At 38.1% G+C, this 19,135-nt stretch overlaps 1 protein-coding gene and 1 pseudogene across 2 annotated transcripts; both read right to left on the reverse strand.

Annotated features, from left to right (window-relative positions):
* Positions 1-5,119: 5,119 nt before the first annotated feature.
* Positions 5,120-5,231, reverse strand: LOC144456442 (U6atac minor spliceosomal RNA; annotated as a pseudogene).
* A 4,769-nt stretch (positions 5,232-10,000) lies between these two features.
* TM2D3 (TM2 domain containing 3) lies at positions 10,001-18,492 on the reverse strand. 2 transcript variants are annotated; one of them, XM_020963600.2, is made up of 6 exons: positions 18,367-18,455; positions 15,997-16,172; positions 15,431-15,588; positions 13,629-13,803; positions 13,029-13,104; positions 10,001-10,685 (listed from the first exon to the last, which is right to left on the reverse strand). In XM_020963600.2, the coding sequence occupies exons 3-6, from the start codon at positions 15,560-15,562 to the stop codon at positions 10,520-10,522; spliced, it is 549 nt and encodes a 182-aa protein (XP_020819259.1). In that variant the 5' UTR covers positions 15,563-15,588; positions 15,997-16,172; positions 18,367-18,455; the 3' UTR covers positions 10,001-10,519. The 2 variants fall into 2 exon arrangements, with proteins under 2 accessions (XP_020819259.1, XP_020819250.1); XM_020963591.2 differs by lacking the exon at positions 15,997-16,172 and having other exon boundaries at positions 18,367-18,492.
* Positions 18,493-19,135: the final 643 nt, after the last annotated feature.

The following is a 19,135-nucleotide window of genomic DNA, read 5'->3' on the forward strand; positions in this document are numbered from 1 at the left end:
TTTTTCCCTATACTTTCCAGGCCAAAGATCATTTTCAGGGAGGGTGGGGGGTGGGAAAGGGACAGAGTAATAAAAAACAAAATAGGGCTGACTAACTCTGCCTTCTCTCCATTATCTGTTCTCATTGTCCCACCGTGAGTATCAGTCTTATCTTTTCTTTGATCCTCCTCTTTCTTCCATATAGCTATAACAACACAGACATACACAGACTTTATTGTTGTTGTTACCCTTAGCTTTCCCTACCAACCTCAGCTCGTTTTTACTTTTAGCCCTCCGGACACTGTTCTGAGAATTATGTCTCACTTTCTAATTCATCATTCATGACCTGTACTTGCTTCCATCATCTGTCTTTTAAAAATCTAAATTAGATAATAAAATTCCTCTGAAGGAACAGAAAGTACAGAATCTCAAGGGACATAATGAAAAAAAGAAAGAATGAAAGGGGTATAGCATTTGGCCAGACTTCAAATTATGTAATAAAGCAGCAATCATAAAAGCTACTTAGTACTAGTTAAAAAATAAAAGTAAATCATTGAAGCAAATCAGATGAGCAAGACCAGAAGCAAGTGAAAACAGTCACCCAGTGTTTGATAAATCCAAGAATATAAAGTACTGAGGGAAGGACATCTGATTTAACAAGAAGTGCTAACTACTAGAAAGAAAGTAGTTAGGTAAAAATTAGGCTTTGGCTGAAAATTTACACCAAAATAAGATCCAAATGTATATTTTAACTGAACAGAAAAGGTCATAGCATCAAAAAATAGAGGAAAACAGAAGGTACATTTTACAACTATCACTAATTGTTAGCCAAACAAAGTAGAGTATAGAGGTTATCACAGAAGACAAAATAAGAAGTTTCAATTACATAAAATTTAAAAGCTTTTGCATGAATAAAAACAATGCAGAGAAAATAAAAGAAAGTGTCCAGGGAAGAAATCAAATATCATTAATAAAAATATGATATCTAAGATACACATGGAACTGTGTAAATATATAAGACCAAGAGCTATCCCCCCAGTGTCAGAGTTCCAAAAGGAAATGAGCAATTTTTAAAGGGGGAATTACAACTATAAATGACTATATGAAAACATGCTCCAAACCAGTATTAATTTTAAAATGCCAACCAAAATAACTCTGAGGTTTTACCCCACACTCTGAAAATTGGCAGAGTTGATCAAAAGCAGAAATAGTCAATATTAGCAGGGTTATGGAAAATAAGCACATTGATGCATTGTTGATGGAGCTGTGAACTGGTTGGACAATTCTAGATATATACATTTGGAATTATGCAAGAAAAGAAACGAAACTGTTCATGCCCTTTGACCCATCAATCCCACTCTTTTATACCCAAAGAAATCAAGGATAATAACAAAGGTCCAATATATGCTAAAATATGCATAGTAGAACTTTTTGTGGTAACAAAGAACTGGAAAGAAAGTTCATACTCATCAACTCGAGAATGGTTGAATTAAATGTGCAGTAAAAAATTACAAATACAAAGAATTCAGGGAAACATGGAAATGCTTATATGAACTTCTATGGACTTACACTGAAGAGGGAAATAAGCAGAAGCACGAGAAAAAGATATGGAATGACTACAATATAAATGAACTATAAAGGAAATGCTCCATCCTAAGATGGAACAGCTAAGGTTCAAAGGAAACTTAACTTAGAGCAATTCAAAAACAAATAATGGTCCCAGAAAAAAACAAAATAAAACATAACTCTCTCCTCTTGGCTGAGAGGACCTAGAGCCATAAGGGCAAGACAATGCATATATTTTCAGATGTAGTCATTTCATCAGCAATTTCTACACAAAGTTCATTTCTGAAGGATCAAAATATTTCCAGAATGACTTTGACATAAAAACAAAAAAAGTATTACTAAAATGCTTTTAAAACAAAATCTTATTTGGTTCTTAAGTTCTTAAACAATTCCCCTTTTGTTCCTCATAAGAGCTGTTACTCTTTGTATCTAGAATTTCATTCCGGAGGGCTGTACATCACTTCTGGCCAGCTCCTCCTGTAGAATTTTAGACCCTGGGATCTTTCCCATGTTTTCTCTGAGCCCCTTGAAATCTAGTCCCCCAAAATCTAGAGTATGTGTTAGATCATGTTTGGCTTTTCTCTTCTTCTCTAATACAGGGTCTAAGATGGAGCAGCTATTTGCCCCCAAAGTTCCCCTCATTTTCACCCAGCAACCAGTTCCCCCTGAATTAGGTCCAAAATATTATTTTCTCTGTCTTTTGAAGAGTGTAATTATAATTAAAGCAATCAAAGAAATTGTTAGAAGCTTTAGCACCTTTCGTCTGGATAACTGAGGTCTCCCATCATGACTATATTGTGGGTCTGTGTAGGTTCATGATCTGTTCCTTAAACTTATTTGTTAGCTCTTCTTGTCTAAATGGTCTGCAGTGTAAGTCAATGAAGATATTGCTTTTCTTTTTCTTTCTTTCTTCCTTCCTTCCTTCCTTCCTTCCTTCCTTCCTTCCTCCTTCCTTCCTTCCTTCCTTCCTTCCTTTCTTTCTTTCTTTCTTTCTTTCTTTCTTTCTTTCTTTCTTTTTTCTTTCTTTCTCTCTTTCTTTCTTTCTCTTTCTCTCTTTCTTTCTTTCTTTTTTCCCTCTTTTTTTGGTGAGGCAATTGGGATTAAATGACTTGCCTAGGGTCACAAGGCTAGTAAGTATCATGTGTCTGAGTCTGGATTTGAACTCAGGTCCTCCTGACTTCAGGGCTGGTGCTCTATGCACTGTGCCACCTAGCTGCCCTATTGCTTTCATTTCTGCCTTTGTTCATCTTCACTCATGTTCTCCATTTTGTTTCCCCATTCTGGTTCCTGGATTTCACTCACATTGTGCTAATGTAGGAGACAACATATATAAATTAGAACATTCAGGATGAATATAGAGTAGATGGAAAGTAACCTTAGAAGGGAGATAGGATTAGAAGCTGAGAGGGACCAGGAAAGGCCCCTTTGAGAAGATGATGTTTATTAAGTTGAGTCTTAAAGAAATCCAGAGACTCAGAGAGTCAGAGGCTGGGAAGGAGATCACTCCTGGCATGAGGAATAGTATATGTAAAGGCAAAGAGATGAGAGAGATAATGCCATATGTTAGGTATAGCAGATAGGCCAGTATCACTGTAATGTAGTGTGTGTAGAGGACAGTAGAATATAAGAAGACTGGAATGGTAAGAAGATGGCAGGTTGTAAAAAGCTTTGAATGTCCAACAAAGGACTTGATATTTGATTTAATAGGGAGCTCTTAGAGTTTATTGAGCAAGAGAGTGACAGTCAGTCCTATCGTTAGGAAATCACTTTGACAGCTAAGTGGAGAAACAATGGAATGGATGTGAGACAGAGACAACAATGAGAAAACTATTGCAACAGTACAGGTAAGATGTAATGAGGGCTTGAATTAGGTGGTGTCTCTGTGATTGGAGGAAACGGGACATAGGCGAAATTGGTAGAGATAGAAGTTACAAGATTTATCAACTGGTTGGATAAGTGAGATAAGCACAGAAGAATTTAGGATGATGAGATGATGAGCCTGGGTGAGTGAAAGGATTCCTCACCTCATGCCTGCTGCCTAGACTGCCTGCCACAAGTCTCTCCCTCCTCCACCCAGCTGTTAAAAATCTTTTTAAACCTTAGGTTTGACCTTGGTCACCCACACCCCTTCCCTCCCCCACCCATAAAGTGAATAAATTGTAGTGGCTCCCTAGTATAAATAGTGTAATCATTAGTATCCATTCTAGTGGCTCCCTACATAAAATACTCTGTTTGATGTCCCTCCATACTATAAAGATACTATACTCCATACTATAAAATCTTCTCACGCTTTACACCCTCTCCCAATCCCAGGGACTCTAGTCTTCTTCCTGTTCTTTGAACAAGACACTATCCCAACTGCAGCACTTTCACTGGCTGTCTTGCATACCTGGATGCTCTCCCTTCCCCTCTCTACCTCTTGCCATCTCTGTCTTCCTTCAAGTTCCAGCTAAAATCAAATGTTCTACAGGAAGTCTTTCCAAATCCCTTCCCCATTTATCTATTAGGTATAGGTCTATCTCATCTCCAGGCTTTCCCAGATCTCTAATGGCTACAAATAATATCTTTCAGTAAAACTTGTTAAGATGCTTTAAATTCTGCACATGTTTTTTCTTCCCTAAGGAAAGAGCCAGAAGCCACATTATGTAAGCCAGGCAAATTTGACCATCACTTCCCCCCTGGGGCCCTGGTAGACACAGTGCATCCCAGGGCCTTGGAACATAGCTCCCTCTCACCACTCCCCTCTCCTGGCCACTGGCCCATCCCCTGAAGCCATCACAGCATACAGGCCAGGGCAGTAATCACTAGAGACAGCTGATAGCAACCAGAGCCTTATGAGATGAAGGCCCAGGGTTGGGTGAGAAAGTCTGGTTGGTGGCAATAGAAGGCAGAGGATCACAAGGCCCAGAGGACAAATGTGGGGAGAAGGTTATGGCTGCTATAGGTTATCAGCTGGTGCCCTCAGACAAAGCCCAAGTTGCTTGAGTTAATTAGAACTTTGCATATCTATTTTTTGTGTCTATGAAACATATTTGACAAATATTTACTAAGCACTCACTTTGTGCAAGGCATTGACCCAGCTAAACAATGTAAGAGATAAAAACATGAATAATATACAATCGCTGCCCTTAACCAGCTGACCAGTGCTTAGTAAGGGAGAGAGAGAATATAACAAACAGAAGAAATAATGATGGGAATACTTGACACAAAGCTGTGGATACCCAGTGTTTGCAGTGTGAAGAGATTTGGATTTTCCTACTACAGTTTATGAGAAGCGCTCCAAGCACTGACATACCCAAACTATGGAAATGCCATCTAGTGGTTAACAGAGGTATTGTCCTATTTATGATGATCAAGGGCTGTCCTTATGCTATAAGCAGTTGGACTTTAAGCAGCATTTAATTCTTTAGCAGCAGATCTTCTTAAACCTATGACATACAGGAACACAAGAGTTGCCATATTGATTCCAACCTCTGTGCATCTGCCTCAGCATTATTAACACAAAGGATGAAATTTGATAGGGCATTCTTGCTTTCCCTTGTCAACTTTCAGTATTATGTGTACCTGGGCTTTTCCTAGTAGCCAGTTAGATGCCACAGAATAGGTGCCTTAACCATATATGTACTATAAAAGCCACTAGGACCTCTTCTATCTTTATCAAGGGGGCTGCTAACCTGGTCTCCCACTGCATCCAGGTTTATCTCCGGTCATCCTGATCTATATCTTGCCACTGCATCCAGATGGTTCCAGTGAGGCTTGTGACTTGGCACAGCCCTCTCTCACTTAAATCCAGTTCACTTGTATGTCATGGCATCACCTCCTTGATGTCATGGTCCTCTTCAAGAACGAAGGACAAACAACGGTGGGCAGTTGTGGCTTTAATTTTCAAAAATCTGTTAGCACTCTTAAAAATTTCTTGCCACTACTACCTTCTGGGGGCAATAAGTTTCTTCCCCTCTCTGTGAACTGGCATTTCTTATATGTATTAAATTTATCTGAACTAAGAGGCTGCCCTTTATCCTAATATTTCAAGTGTAAGGGCACAAGTGAATAATGACTTTATCTGTGCCATACATGATTCTAAACATTTTAGTCATGTCACCTGACACTGAGGACCTTAGGGTCTAGAGCTAGAGATTATTCAGGCTAATTCTCTCATTTTATAGTTGAGGAAACTGAAGATCAGATAGAAGTGATTTGGCCAAGGACACAGATGTAAAAATAGAAACAGGATTCAAACCAGGTCCTCTGACTCTAAATCCAGTGTTCTATTATGCCAACCTCTCAGCCTTCACTTTTCTGAACTAAAGAGTCCTAGTTTTTTTTATCATAGAACATATTCCCACCTCTCGGCCAATTTAGCTATTTCAGAGATACAAGTGTGCCATATAGAGAAGTTCCCAGAAGGTTAATTATGATCTGCTCATCATCTCCAAATTAGCACATCGTCTTCCCTTGTCAATAACTTGTATTTTCAACATCTCTGGTCAGTGACTTTCATTGTCAGTCAAGAGTATCTCCTCATCAAGAGATTTGGCTCAATCTACAGAGAAGTTGGAGCCAAATCTTAAGATGTTAGAGACAGAGCTCTTGTAGGTTGGCAACAGGACTGCCTCCTTGCAAGTGACATCAGTTTCCCTCAAGAATTAAACACCTATTAATTTCCCACTAGTCTAAGAACACCTGACATAGACATTCTTGGGTGGAATAAACAAAACAGCAGAAAGCCTTCTGCTGATTTACTTTAATCCATCACAGAGATGGAGCATACTTCTCAAGTTTTACTAACAGACCCAAATATAGCATCAATATTCCTGTTAACAAATCTGTGTGTGTGTATAGGTGTGGGCATGTATATACACACATATATACATATATATACTTAATATATACACACATGCACGTGTGTATCTATAAATACATATACACATACACGTATATACACATATACATATACATACACGTAAAATTGCCTATGGGTAAGGTATTGTTAGGTGCTAGGGATAAAAAAACACTAACAAAGGAACCTGCCCTTAAGGAACCCCTCTCCCACTCTACTGGGGAGGGAGGACATATAAACAGAAAAGTAAATACAATATAATTTGAGAGGGCAGTAATAACAACTAGAAATATCAAGAAAAAAAAGATTCCCATAGGAGACAGCATGTGTACTGAACATGTTGTTTTATGGAACAGAGATTAGTTTTCCAACCCTGTGCTGATACAATTAATTTTATAATAAACTGGGAAGTATCATGGTGCACCAGAAAGAATGTGCTTAACTAGAAGTCATGGGACATGTTTGAATCCTAGATTTGCCACTTATTACTTGTGTGAACCGCAGCCAATTGTCATATGTCTCAGCCTCAGTTTCCTCATCTGTAAAAAGGGATTAGACTAGATAACCTAGAAGATCCATTCCAGTTCTAGATATAGATCCTAGGATCCAAAAAGTACAGGAAATTAGTCATTGCATCAGAGATCCAGCATTATGAAGGTAGGTTAGTATGTGTCTTTAGAATAGGTACAGGCAAAAGCACATTACCATTATTCTGGGGTACCAACAAATCACTGAGACAATTATTAGAATTGGAGCATATATAGGAAAATAGGTACACTAATGCACTATTGGTGGAGCTATGAAACAGTCTAATCATTCTGCAAAGCAATTTGGAACTATGCCCAAAAATCTAATAAACTGTGCATATACCTTTTGACCCAGCAATATTGCTACTAGTGCTACACACCAAAGAGATCAAAGATAGAGAAAAATGTTTAGTATATGTATAGTTCTTTTTGTGGTAGCAAAATATGGGAACAGAGAGGGTACCCAGCATTGGGAAAGAGCTTAACAAGTTATGGCATATGAATGTAATATATTGTTTGCTGTAAGAAATGATGAAGATCAGCATAACTTCTGAAAAACCTAGGAAGAATTGTATGAACTCACACAAAGTGATGTGAACACAACCAGGAGAACAATTAATATAATAAATTGTAAAGATAATCAGCTTTGATTTAGAACTCTGATCAAAACAATAACCAACCACAATTCTAAAGTACTCATGATGAAACATGTTATCCACTTCCTGATAGAGATCTGATGTACTTGGAGTACAAACTGAAGCATATTCTTCTCTTTCTTTTAACATGGTTAATAAAGAAATTTGTTTTGCATGACTATACACACATTTTTTTGAGGTAATACAATGGGAATTAAGTGACTTGCCTAGGGTCACACAGCTAGTAAGCATCATGTGTCTGAGGCCAAATTTGAACTCAGGTCCTTCTGACTCCAGGGCCAATGCTCTATCCACTGTGCTACCTGGCTGCCTCATGACTATATATATTCATAATGAGTTTTTTCTTGCCTTCTCAATGGGTGAGGAAAGGGAGAAGGGAGAGAATTTGGAACTAAAATTAAAAAATTTTTAATAACTAAAAATAAAAAATAAAGTCACTTTCCAATAAGAAAAACAAACTTAAATTGGACATAGCTGGCCTGATATATCCTTTTCTTATATTGCAAGCCAAGAGTACCACCTTGTGATCACAGTTATAACTGCAGGGTTAAGTTTATCAGATTTTCATATAAAAGTTATTTTCTTTTAAAACAGGATCATAGACAGAGCTGGGAGAGATCTTCAACGACATCTCGTCCAGCCTTTTCATTTTACAGATGAGGAAACTGAAGTCCAAAAGTAAAATGACTTGCTCAAGCTCACATACCTGCTTCAAAAAGCTGGAATTTGAAACAATCCTGATTTCAAATCCAAATGATTTCCTTTTCCAGTACAATAGTTTTTCACCTATTTCATCTCCTTATTATAAGTTCCTTCAGGTCTAGGAGAGCACGTCTTAGTCACCTTAGTGTTTGGCAGTACTTAGCACAATATAATTCACATATTAGCACTTAAAGTGTTAAGTGAATCAACAAGGATTTATTAAATTACTACTCTGTGTCAGGCATTGTACTAGGTATCAGGGATACAAAAAACAAGTGAAACAGTATCTGCCCCGTACAAAGCTTACATTCTATCAAAGGAAACAACACAGTACACAAGAAAACACAAAACATACAAGATAAGGGTTCAGGAAAGACTTTATGCAGAAGGTGGTTGACACTTGAGCTGAGAGGATTTCTAAGAGGCAGAAATGAGGAGGAAGGTCATTCTGGACTTGTGGTGTTGGGCCCACAACCTGTGTCAAGACACAGAAACAGAAGCTACATAACTGTATATAGGGAACAGCAAGCAGGCTGGTTTTGAGGGAATTTAGAACACATGAAGGAGAATAATGTAAAATAAGCTTGGAAAGGGAGACAGGAGCCAGAATGTGAAGGGCTTTGAATGCCAAACCAAAAAAGTTTGTATCTTGTGTTAGAGGCAAAAATGAACCACTAGAATTTTTTGAGAAGTGGAATGACATGGTCAACTTCATTTATTAAACCATGGTGAATAACTCTGTTTTCTAGACAAATGAGGGTAAATCCTGCCAATTTTTCCTCCACATTTTGTATGGAGGGGTAAACCTACACTAAATTCTGTACCTTTTTTGAGCAGCCTTTCTATGCATAGATTAAGTAAACCCTCTTTAAACTGTTAAATGATGATCTACCAATGGTTCATTTAGTTCCAACATGGATCTAAATTACCAGAGGTCAGGTCCAACAACATTAAGAAATGATTAATATGAAAAATTCAGAGAACACAAGATGATGTACATGAACTGATGCAGGAGATAAGCAGAACCAGGAAATATACACAATGACTACAGATGGAATGATAAAAAGAAACTGAATGTTGTATAATGATGACCAAGCTTGACCTCAGAAGAGTTAAGAAAATGTAGCACCCTCCCCTCTTGGCATAAGTGGGAGACCACGAGAATTTGCTAAGAATGTTGGTATGGTGGTCAGTTTTGCTGAGCTGCTTCCCTCCCCAATCCCTCTTTGTTACAAGGAATGACTCACTAGGTAGGGAAGGATATATATTAAAATGAAAGTGATACAAAAATAAGAAATATTAATAATTGAGTTTATAAATCATTTTAAAAGGGAAACATTCTGGGGAAGCCAATTAAGGACTGGAAAGCATCTTGTAGTTTATAGGTCTAATGGAGTGGTTAATGATTACAACAAATATAAGTGTCTTAAGGCAACACCCATAAATACCCAAAACAATTTAAGAAGAATCCCCAGAGAAGGTGTAGGGGAAATGACGTAACATTCAGTATTTGTTGAATAACATTCAACAAAAGGGATCATTCCGTATAGATCAATGTAAATGGTACTAGAAACAGATTCTCAATATTTCTTAAACGAACTTGAAATATTACTGGTAAATGTCACTATTCATGCATTTCTTTAAAGCCATATATATAAACTGAAACAAGATATAAAAGTACCACAGTCTACTGTTAAAACTACTGTTAAAAATAAAGAGACCAAAATCAGTCAGTTAGTCAGCAAACATTTATTTAGTGTTTACTATGTGCCAGGCATCGTAAATAGATATATTAACAGCAAAATCTATATAGACAGCTGGAGTTTAGGCATATTTTATTTGGTTAACCTAAAAAATAAAACCTTCTGACGCTTTTTGCAAAACAAATTACATTAATATCTCATATTTGAATGACAAGTTTTACGAATAAGTTATATAGAACACAAAACTAAAGTCAAAAGAGTGAATGGCTGTTCAAACACTGCAGAATTTGTTCCTCTAGTTTAACTGTGCAACTTTAAACACTTTTCATAGAAAAAAAGAATTTGTTACAGATAAAGGAAAACAAATTCCAAATAAACATGGTTCAATGACATTCATTTATTTAACCTTAATTAAGGCAGGCAAAGTACAGATACTGTACATTAAAACATACAAATAGCAACAATTTGACACAATTAAAAAAACTGAGTTATACATTCTTAAGGACTTTTCTAATGTTGCTCCCTTTCTGAAGCACATTAACCATTTTAAATGTATAAGGAACCATCAGCTGGTCCAACATAGCCAACTCCAATTAGCAGAACATCTATCAAAGTCCATATTCCCAGGCCACCAAAGCTGAACAGCTTGCCTAAACCTTCTCGCCACTGACCCAGGTAGAATCGATCTGCTCCAAATCCACCAAGGGTAATGCTATAATGTAAAACAAGGATTGATTAATATTAAGTTCTGGGTTGACTATAAACTAATTCTATAACTCATTATAAGTAAAAAAAACTCCCTTCATGTCTGCAAACAATTTATGTTTCAACAAATGAATGTCTATCATGAACTTTAGACAAATAATTCCATCACAAATTAATTTTCAACACTGCAGCTGGAAAAAAACACAAACCTAGGTATAAAGACCTAATATCTATGTGTATATATGTGGATGTATATACAAAATAAGTAGAAACAAGTCAACCTGGTAGCAGATAAAACTCTAGTATCAAACTTCTACTAAACAACCTAACTTTTGATTTCTTCTAAAGAAAAAAAAAGTATGTCACTTCATTTTCTAACAATGAAAAAAAAAAATATATATATATATATATATATTTACTTTTAGGCAATTGGGGTTAAGTGACTTGCCCAGGGTCACACAGCTAGTGTCAAGTGTTGGTCTGAGGCCAGATTTGAACTCAGGTCCTCCTGACTTCAGGGCCAGTGCTCTATCCACTGCGCCACCTAACTGCCCCTGAAAAATATATTTTTCAAAGGATATTGGAAACAACACAGGATGGAATAGAGAGCTGGTCAAATCAGGAAGAGATAGGTTCAAGGCCTGCCTCTAACTCATACCAGCTATGTAAGAATGGGACCCCCCTCAGTGCCTCAGGCAATTCTGTAATGATATAATATCAAGACACTATTAGGAGACTCTCGGTTTTCCAGAGCTAAGGCCCAACAAGCAAGCTGTGCCCTGAGCTTGGCATAACAACAATCCTTTGCACTCACTTTCTGAAACTGATGGTCCCTGAGCTCAGGCAAGCACCAACAGGCCCAGACATGAAGCCCTGCTATGAACAGACTTTTGTCACTAGACAATCTTGCCTCACTGTTGCTGTTGTGCCTCACTACTGTTGCTACACTACACTGTTTGACTCTTTCTAGCCACAAGTATATAAATCAAGGTTCAGCCACACTAAAGCGGGGCCCCCCACTAGAAGTGGATCCCCAGCACATGTCTAATCTGCCTCCTTGCTTGCAAGCTGTTTCTCTCACTTTGAAATTAAACTTCTGTTTCATTCCTGACTCTCCTGTATCTAGTGTGCTCTGTTCAGCTCCAGCCACCCAGAGGTTAGAGACCAGTTCAACCCAGCTGACAATAAGTTAAAGAATTTCTGATCTGCATCAATCTAAGGAGTTTCCACAATGAAAGTTACTTACACTGACAGAATCACAAGTCTAGAACGACAAAAAGTTAAAATCTATGTAGAGAATGCAACGTATTAAAAAGGAGCTTGGTAGTGGGAGGTAAGGCTTTTAGCCCCAATTCTGGTACTAACTAGTTATGGAACCTTGGGAAAATCACTTAATTTTTCTGGATCTCACTTTCCTCATTTCCAAAAAGAGAGGAATGGCCTACATGACCTTACTAAATGCTAAAATTCTAATATTTAAAAACATTTTTCCACTGGAAAACAGTTAATGATTAAGTGAATTCAAAGCAGCAAAGCCTTACTTTATTTTTTTCTTCTCTCAACAGTTACAACTCAGTTTCTGAACATATTTTTAACACTATTAATATTAAGCACTATACCTGGGGCAAGGAGTTTTGTTAGGTATCAGAGGATGAAGCCTAGTGCAGAAGAAAGAGTACTATACTTGGAGTCAGAAGAATTTGATTCAAATCCTAGCCCAGCTGCTTACTTTTAAGTTATCTCCTTGGGCCTCAATTTACTTAACTGTAAAATAAAGGGGTTGAACAAGATAACTTCTAAGATGTCCACTAACTCTAAATCTATGAGCCCGTGAATATCTTTCAATCAGTATGTTCAGTTTTCTATTTTAAAGAGTATTAAGGAAAATTTTAAAAATTAAATTAAAACCAAACACCCTACATTTAAAAAAAATGCTTGATAATAGTTTACCATTTTAGTTATGGTCTAATATTCTGTCACCTATAACAATCTATCAAGTGAAATATTTTATTAACATTATTTAAAACTTTAACATAAAGTTAATCCAAAAAGGAATACAAATATCAACAACTAAATAAGTTATTTCTAGGACGCCAGTCAGTCATCCTGGCAGGATTAATGTTAACAAGTCCAGTCCACTAAGTCCCTCTTAGTAAGGCATAAATCTAATCAACTAAATGTCTCCTGGTAGCTAATGTACTTTCTAAAGCATCTATCTTGCACATGGCAGAATCTGAATCAATGAGTACTTTCATTTCACTCAGTATGTTTATCAGATTATACTGTACACCAAAGGCACACAGGGAATCTTTTTGAAAAATTCAAGTTAAAATCTTTAGTAACTCTTTACCTTAGTGCCAGGGCAGTAGACCATTTGTAACCTCCAGTCCAGTTACAGTACAGCATTTTAGGAAAGGTGCGTTTACCTTAAAAAAGGAATACAATCTACAATGGAAATGGGTATAAGAAGTAATACTGTGACAGAAGAGTTAATGGTGATAAATGGATACTATAATCTACAAATCTACAAGCCAATGAATATTTTACTTAGTAAAAATATATTTTTACTCAGTGAAATAAAAAGATCCCAAGAATTCTTCACCCTTTCTACTTTTAACATCTTGTCAGATCCAAATAAAATAAACAAATAGAACACTAACAATTCAACTCTGTAAAAGTTTAATGTACCTGAAAAACTAGATACACAAAAAGCTACCTCTATAACATGGAACCCTCTAATGATGCAGCAGGTCCTTTTCCAAATCTATTTAGTTCATTATCAAATTAGATCCTTTGTTATCATAAGGCATAAACATGAAGCTAGTAAATAGTTACCATAAAGGGACAAGATAATTCAAATTAAAATTCCATACAAAAAGTATTTGAAATTTTTTTTTTGTTTAGCAGCTCCCCCTCCTGCCCAAAATCATCTGCTTAAAATATAACTTACCCAAGCAATGAATGTGATCATGAACTGTACAATTGGCACTATAACGCTGTCGGGGACAGGAGACAGTCATACAGTTTGTGGCATTGGAACATTCATAATCTGTTTCTGGAAGTTGCCAGCAAAAGTTGCAGGTCATGTTGATTGTAAAATTATGTTGCTTTGTGAAGTTCTGATCCTACACATCAAAAGACATAGCATTGGCAAAACAGTAACAACCGGTCAATTTGTCAAGAACAGTTTACACTGCCAAAAGGCACGAAGTTTCAAAAATGCAGGATCACGGGACTTTAGAGTTGGAAGGAATGTGGAGAACAAGGACACTACATATCACAGATGCTTAATAACAATCCACATGCATTTTACAAACTAATTAAATGATGACTTGTTACACCACACTGCTTCCCTTATTAAGTCTCATATTTTTCTTTGTAGAATTTGATAAAGAACACTCAAACTCTTGCCTTTTTCTGTCACTCCTGAACTTTTTTTGATTCCTGAATTAAAGAGAGCAGGCATTGACATATGTCTTCATGGAAGAACTAAATGAGATAATCCGGTATATCTTATATCAGGCTAGGAAAGCCTAGGCACTTGAGACAAGGTTAGCTGTAATTAATTTTTCAGTAACAATGCCAATTGTTTTAAGTACAGCAATTTTCCTCCCAATGGACAAAAACTCAAATCTGAATATTTGGTTTAGGTTATGTTACGTTTTGAAAGTTCCTACTCATGTTTGTAAAACACATAGAAAGGAACTAACTAGAAAACATAGAGAAAGAAACTAACGAGAAAAGGAACTAGAATGAGATGGGAGCACAAACAGGTAAATGAAAGAACAAGAACGTCAGGAACACCTGAGGCAGCGGCTGGACTCTTAAGCAGCCAGGTGGTAAAAGGAGAAACAAAAAGAATAAAAGGAGAAACACAGTGGGTAAAGGGATCTAAGACATGGGGACATGTGTGCATACACTCACTCAAGCACTCACATACCCACCCACCCAGCTAGGAGGGGAAAGATGATGGGCACCATGGTAACGGGAAAATTTCTCTTGGATTCCACTTGTGCCACCATTAAATGTATTTTTCTTCCCACTTTTCTACTTCAGTGATAATCTAGTTTATTTTTTTATATGCCTATTCACTATCTTATTCAGTGCTGTACTTGCCAACAGTCCATTTCAACAGAGTATCTCCACCAAATAAAATGTAGACACTAGAAACAATTTACTGATTTACTAAATTACAAGAATGCAGGCAAATAATATTCTTGGGACCCAGTAAAAATGCTAGTAAGGACTCCACAGAGGAAAAAGACTTATCAGTGTATTTGTTATTATGCTTCCACCAGAACTGTGGGTTTTATGCTTCCCTGACTTTCTTTAAAATATATATTAAAAAAATTCAGCATACGCCCATATGTTTAATCAGGTTCCTGTATAGCCCAACAAACAGTCTTCATTATTGCTAAAAAAAAAAATTGCTCAGTGAATCTTCTTAGGGGAATCTATCTTAAATGAGCAGGCAGGAATTTCAACTTTCCACAAGGTCTATAGTAACTATCTTGAATAACATGTTACAAAATACTAAATGACTCGCCTGACAACAAAAATTTATTTTTAACTTAAGTGGTTTCAACCTAATAATTTTTTTCCATAAAATACCACCTGCAAAATACATAGTACTTAAGGGTTATTAAAGATTTTTTATTTTGAAACATCAAGACTGAATTATGCCTAACACGAGTTTGGGTTTGTTTTTTGCTTATTTTTGACATACGTTAAGATGAATGTTTCCATACTTACAACACAGGTAACATGAGGTTTGACTGTGCAGTCAAAAGTGACAGGCTTTCCATACACACATGAGTAATTTGTCTTGCATTCCATGCAATCAGCAGGAAGCTTGCTACACAAACCATTGCTTGGACACTTCATCACATAAGCTGGAGTTTCTGTACTTTCTGTGAGGTGAGAGAAAAGCTTATTCTCTTACAAAAGTATTCAGAATTTTAAAAAAATTAGTAATGCCCTAATCTAGCTAAAAGGTCCTAATTATCAGCAGTAAAAAAAACAAAACCAAAAACCAAAACAGAGAAGCAACTACTGTACTGAAAATATAGGAAGCAAATTTCCTAATACAGTAAAAAAAATCATATTATGAGATATTAAGTCTATGGAACACTGGAGGATAGGGACTTGAGATAAAGATCTGACAACCTATTTCATTAAAAACTATTTAAACACAAAATATGGTAATAGAATAAAACAGTCTTATTAAAATTTTTAGTCACTAATTTGAGAAAGGAGACAAAAAGGCATTTAAGAAACATAGAAATGGGAGGTGGGAAGACATTAAATATAATCTTTACCTTCTTTATCATTTTGCCCAGAGTCTTGGTGACAAGAGTTGTCACCATATTACTGAAAATCATCATGCTACAACGGAAACAGATCTCCCTGGGCTTGATGTCAGATGATCTGGGTTTGAATCTTGACTCTGCTACCTACTGCCTGCGTGACTTTGGACAGGCCTCATTTTTCTCATCTGTAAAATTAGGAGGTTAGACTAGATGAGCTCTGAATCTATAATCCTATGATCTTGGTGTCATCTTTGGTAGAATGCTATATGTTACCAATTAAACATCTAAGGGGAGATAATGCTTCCAACATTTTTATCCTCTGCATTGACTATAACTTTGTAACCACATTACATGTGAAAACAGTAGCAAGTGTTATGGAGAGTATAAACAAGAGGCTGATTGGGCTATTCAATCTGGGCTTCAGAAGATAGAAGTACTTTGTAAGAGTCAAAGTCACGATCTGGTAGTAAACTCTGAAGTCTATGAGAAGGATCAGAAGTGACCAGACTTTCACACTAACCACACAAGACCAAATAATAAAACAAGACTGCCAATTTACAATAAGAATAATTGTATAGTGGTCTAGATTTCCGTAGTCCATTAATAAATAGTCCCACCCTCCATCAAGCCGAGTTAGCCTCCAATGGAGCATCGTACCTGACAAATCAGATTTTTTGCCCACCAAGCCTGGCACCTTTTCCCCTGGATGACTATAAATTATTGCTCTGTTGGTCAACTTTTCCTAGACTTCAAACTGATTATAAAACTTAATTGCTAAAGTACTTATAATTTATTGAAGTATAGCTTATTTTCAGTTTTAGAATCATAGACAAGAGTTGGAGGGATCTCTGAGGCTATTTATTCAAATCCCCTAGTTTTACAATTGGGGAAACTGAAGCCCAGGGAATTTAAATCATTTTTGCTCAAGAACTTACAGTAATTAACACAAAAGGCAGACTCTGAACCCAAGTTCTCTGACTCTACAGTTAATATTTTTTGCACTCTACTGTCTCCCCTAAGGAGATTTAGGTATACACCCTTGTCTTACCAACAGTTTATTACACATCACCCCTTCCTAAATTACTTATTGCTGTTGAAAGGCATCACCATACTCTCAGTCACCCAAGTACTTAAACCTAGGGTTTTCCTTGACTCTTCATACCCTCTCACCCCACATATCCAAGTGGTGCTAAGTCTTGTCAATTCTACCTTTGTAACATCTTTCCAACAGGCCCCCTGCCTTTCTAGTTGATCTCCCTGCCTCTTCCTGTTCCAGTACATCCTCCATGGCTGTCAAATTCATCTTCTTAAAGCTGGGGTCTGACCACGTCATAAACTGTTCAATCAACTACAGTGGTTCCCTATCACCTCCAGGATCAAATGTAAAAATCCTGTCTGGCTTCTTTGAAACCCTTCACAACCTGGCCCCTCTATACCTTTCCAGCCTCCCTCACTCCCTCCACCAACTCTACAATCCGTTGACACTGGCCTCCTTGCTATTTCTCACACCAGACACTCAAACTCTTGACTCCATACATTTTCAGGGACTGTCCCACCTGCCTGGAATGTTCTCTCTCCTCATCTCCACCTCCTGGCTTCCTTCAAGTTCTAGCTAAAATCCCATCTTGTGCAAGAAGCCTTTTCTGATCTCCCTGATCTCCTAGTGCTTTCCCTCGGAGGTTATCTCCAACTTATCCTGTACACAGCAATGTTTGCACTTGTCTCCCCCAACAGACTGTGTTCCTTGAAAGCATAGACAGTTTGTGGACTAACTGCCTGTTAAGCTTGGATCCCTTATTTGCCTATGCCAGAATGCTTAAGGACCCTACAATTAAAGAAATTTTAGCCAGATATTTAAAACATTTTAGCTTCAACTGTAATCGGCAGAGTTAATATTGGTCTTTGGAACCCTTAAATAAGTTACGCATTAATTGTTAGCCATCTCTGGTTCGTTCACAGAGACAAAACCCATCTGCGTCATTTTGGGAGCAAAAGGATGGAGAAGAGCAGGAGGGGTCCCCATTTTCCTCAACTGCAAAAAACCGGCGTGATGAACCCAGCTTCCGGGGCTCTTCAATTACCGGGGAAAGGTCAAGAGAGAAGGGGGGCGCAAGCAGCGGGAGGGTGAGGTCATCCCCCCCGGGGCGGGGCGAAGAGCGCTTCCCTCCTCCTCCACCTGCAGCGAGGGCGGCAGCGGTAACTGCTCCGTCGGGGCCGCAGGCGCCCCAGCCTCCGCACCCCTCCTCTGCACACAGTCACCCGCAGCGGGGCTCGGGAGGGGAGCGGGGCTCCGGACCAGAGCGAGGCGCGCACCCGCCCCCTACCCCCATCCAGGCCTGACTCCCGAGTCTCCCGTGGGGACGCTAGCTCTGGACTCACCACCGCCCGTTAAGATGTAGAGCTGCGAGAGGAAGAGTAAGACGCGGCTCAGTCCGCCCATCGCCACAGTCGAAGCCGCCATGGCCACCATTTTGTCGCCGTGCGCTCACTTCCGGGTGTCTACGTCACACGTCAATGCGGATGAGAAGTCTGCGAATGGGATGCGTCCTAGAGGGGGCCGGGGAGTGGGCGGGGCCAAGAACTGGTTTCTCAGTGGCTGGAGACGAGCCGCGCCTTTGCCCCTCCCCCACTCCCACTGCCAGTCGCCGCGGAGTCCGTGGGCTCATGTGCAAACAAACACGGATGTCTCCACGTTGGAAGGTATTAAGAGGAAAGGCTGGTTCAGGATAGATAAACTCGTCAAAGGATATGAATAAGCAGAGTTCAGAGGAACAGAATAAATCCAGCTTTCAATAGCTATACAAAAAAACGTTAATAATTAGAGATATACAAATTAAAACAGCTCCGAGGTTCTGGCTTACATCTACCAGATTGGGAAAAGATAGCAAAAAAAGGAAAAATGACAAATGTTGGAGTGGCTGTGGGAGAATAAGCATACTCATGTATTGTTCGTGGTGCTGTGAATTGGTCCAGCCATTCTGGAAACAAAATGTCATTAAATTGTGCTTGCCCTTTGACCCAGAGAAAGCTCTATTAGGCCAACGAGATCAAAGTAAGAAAAGGACCTAGTCCTACAAAAACACTGAAAACTCAAAACCCCCACGCTGAAAACTAAAGGGGTGTTATTCTACTGGGGAACTGCTAAACA

This window comes from Phascolarctos cinereus, unplaced genomic scaffold (genome assembly GCF_003287225.1).
Source record: "Phascolarctos cinereus isolate Bilbo 61053 unplaced genomic scaffold, phaCin_HiC Scaffold_3;HRSCAF=262, whole genome shotgun sequence".
NCBI lineage: Eukaryota > Metazoa > Chordata > Mammalia > Diprotodontia > Phascolarctidae > Phascolarctos > Phascolarctos cinereus.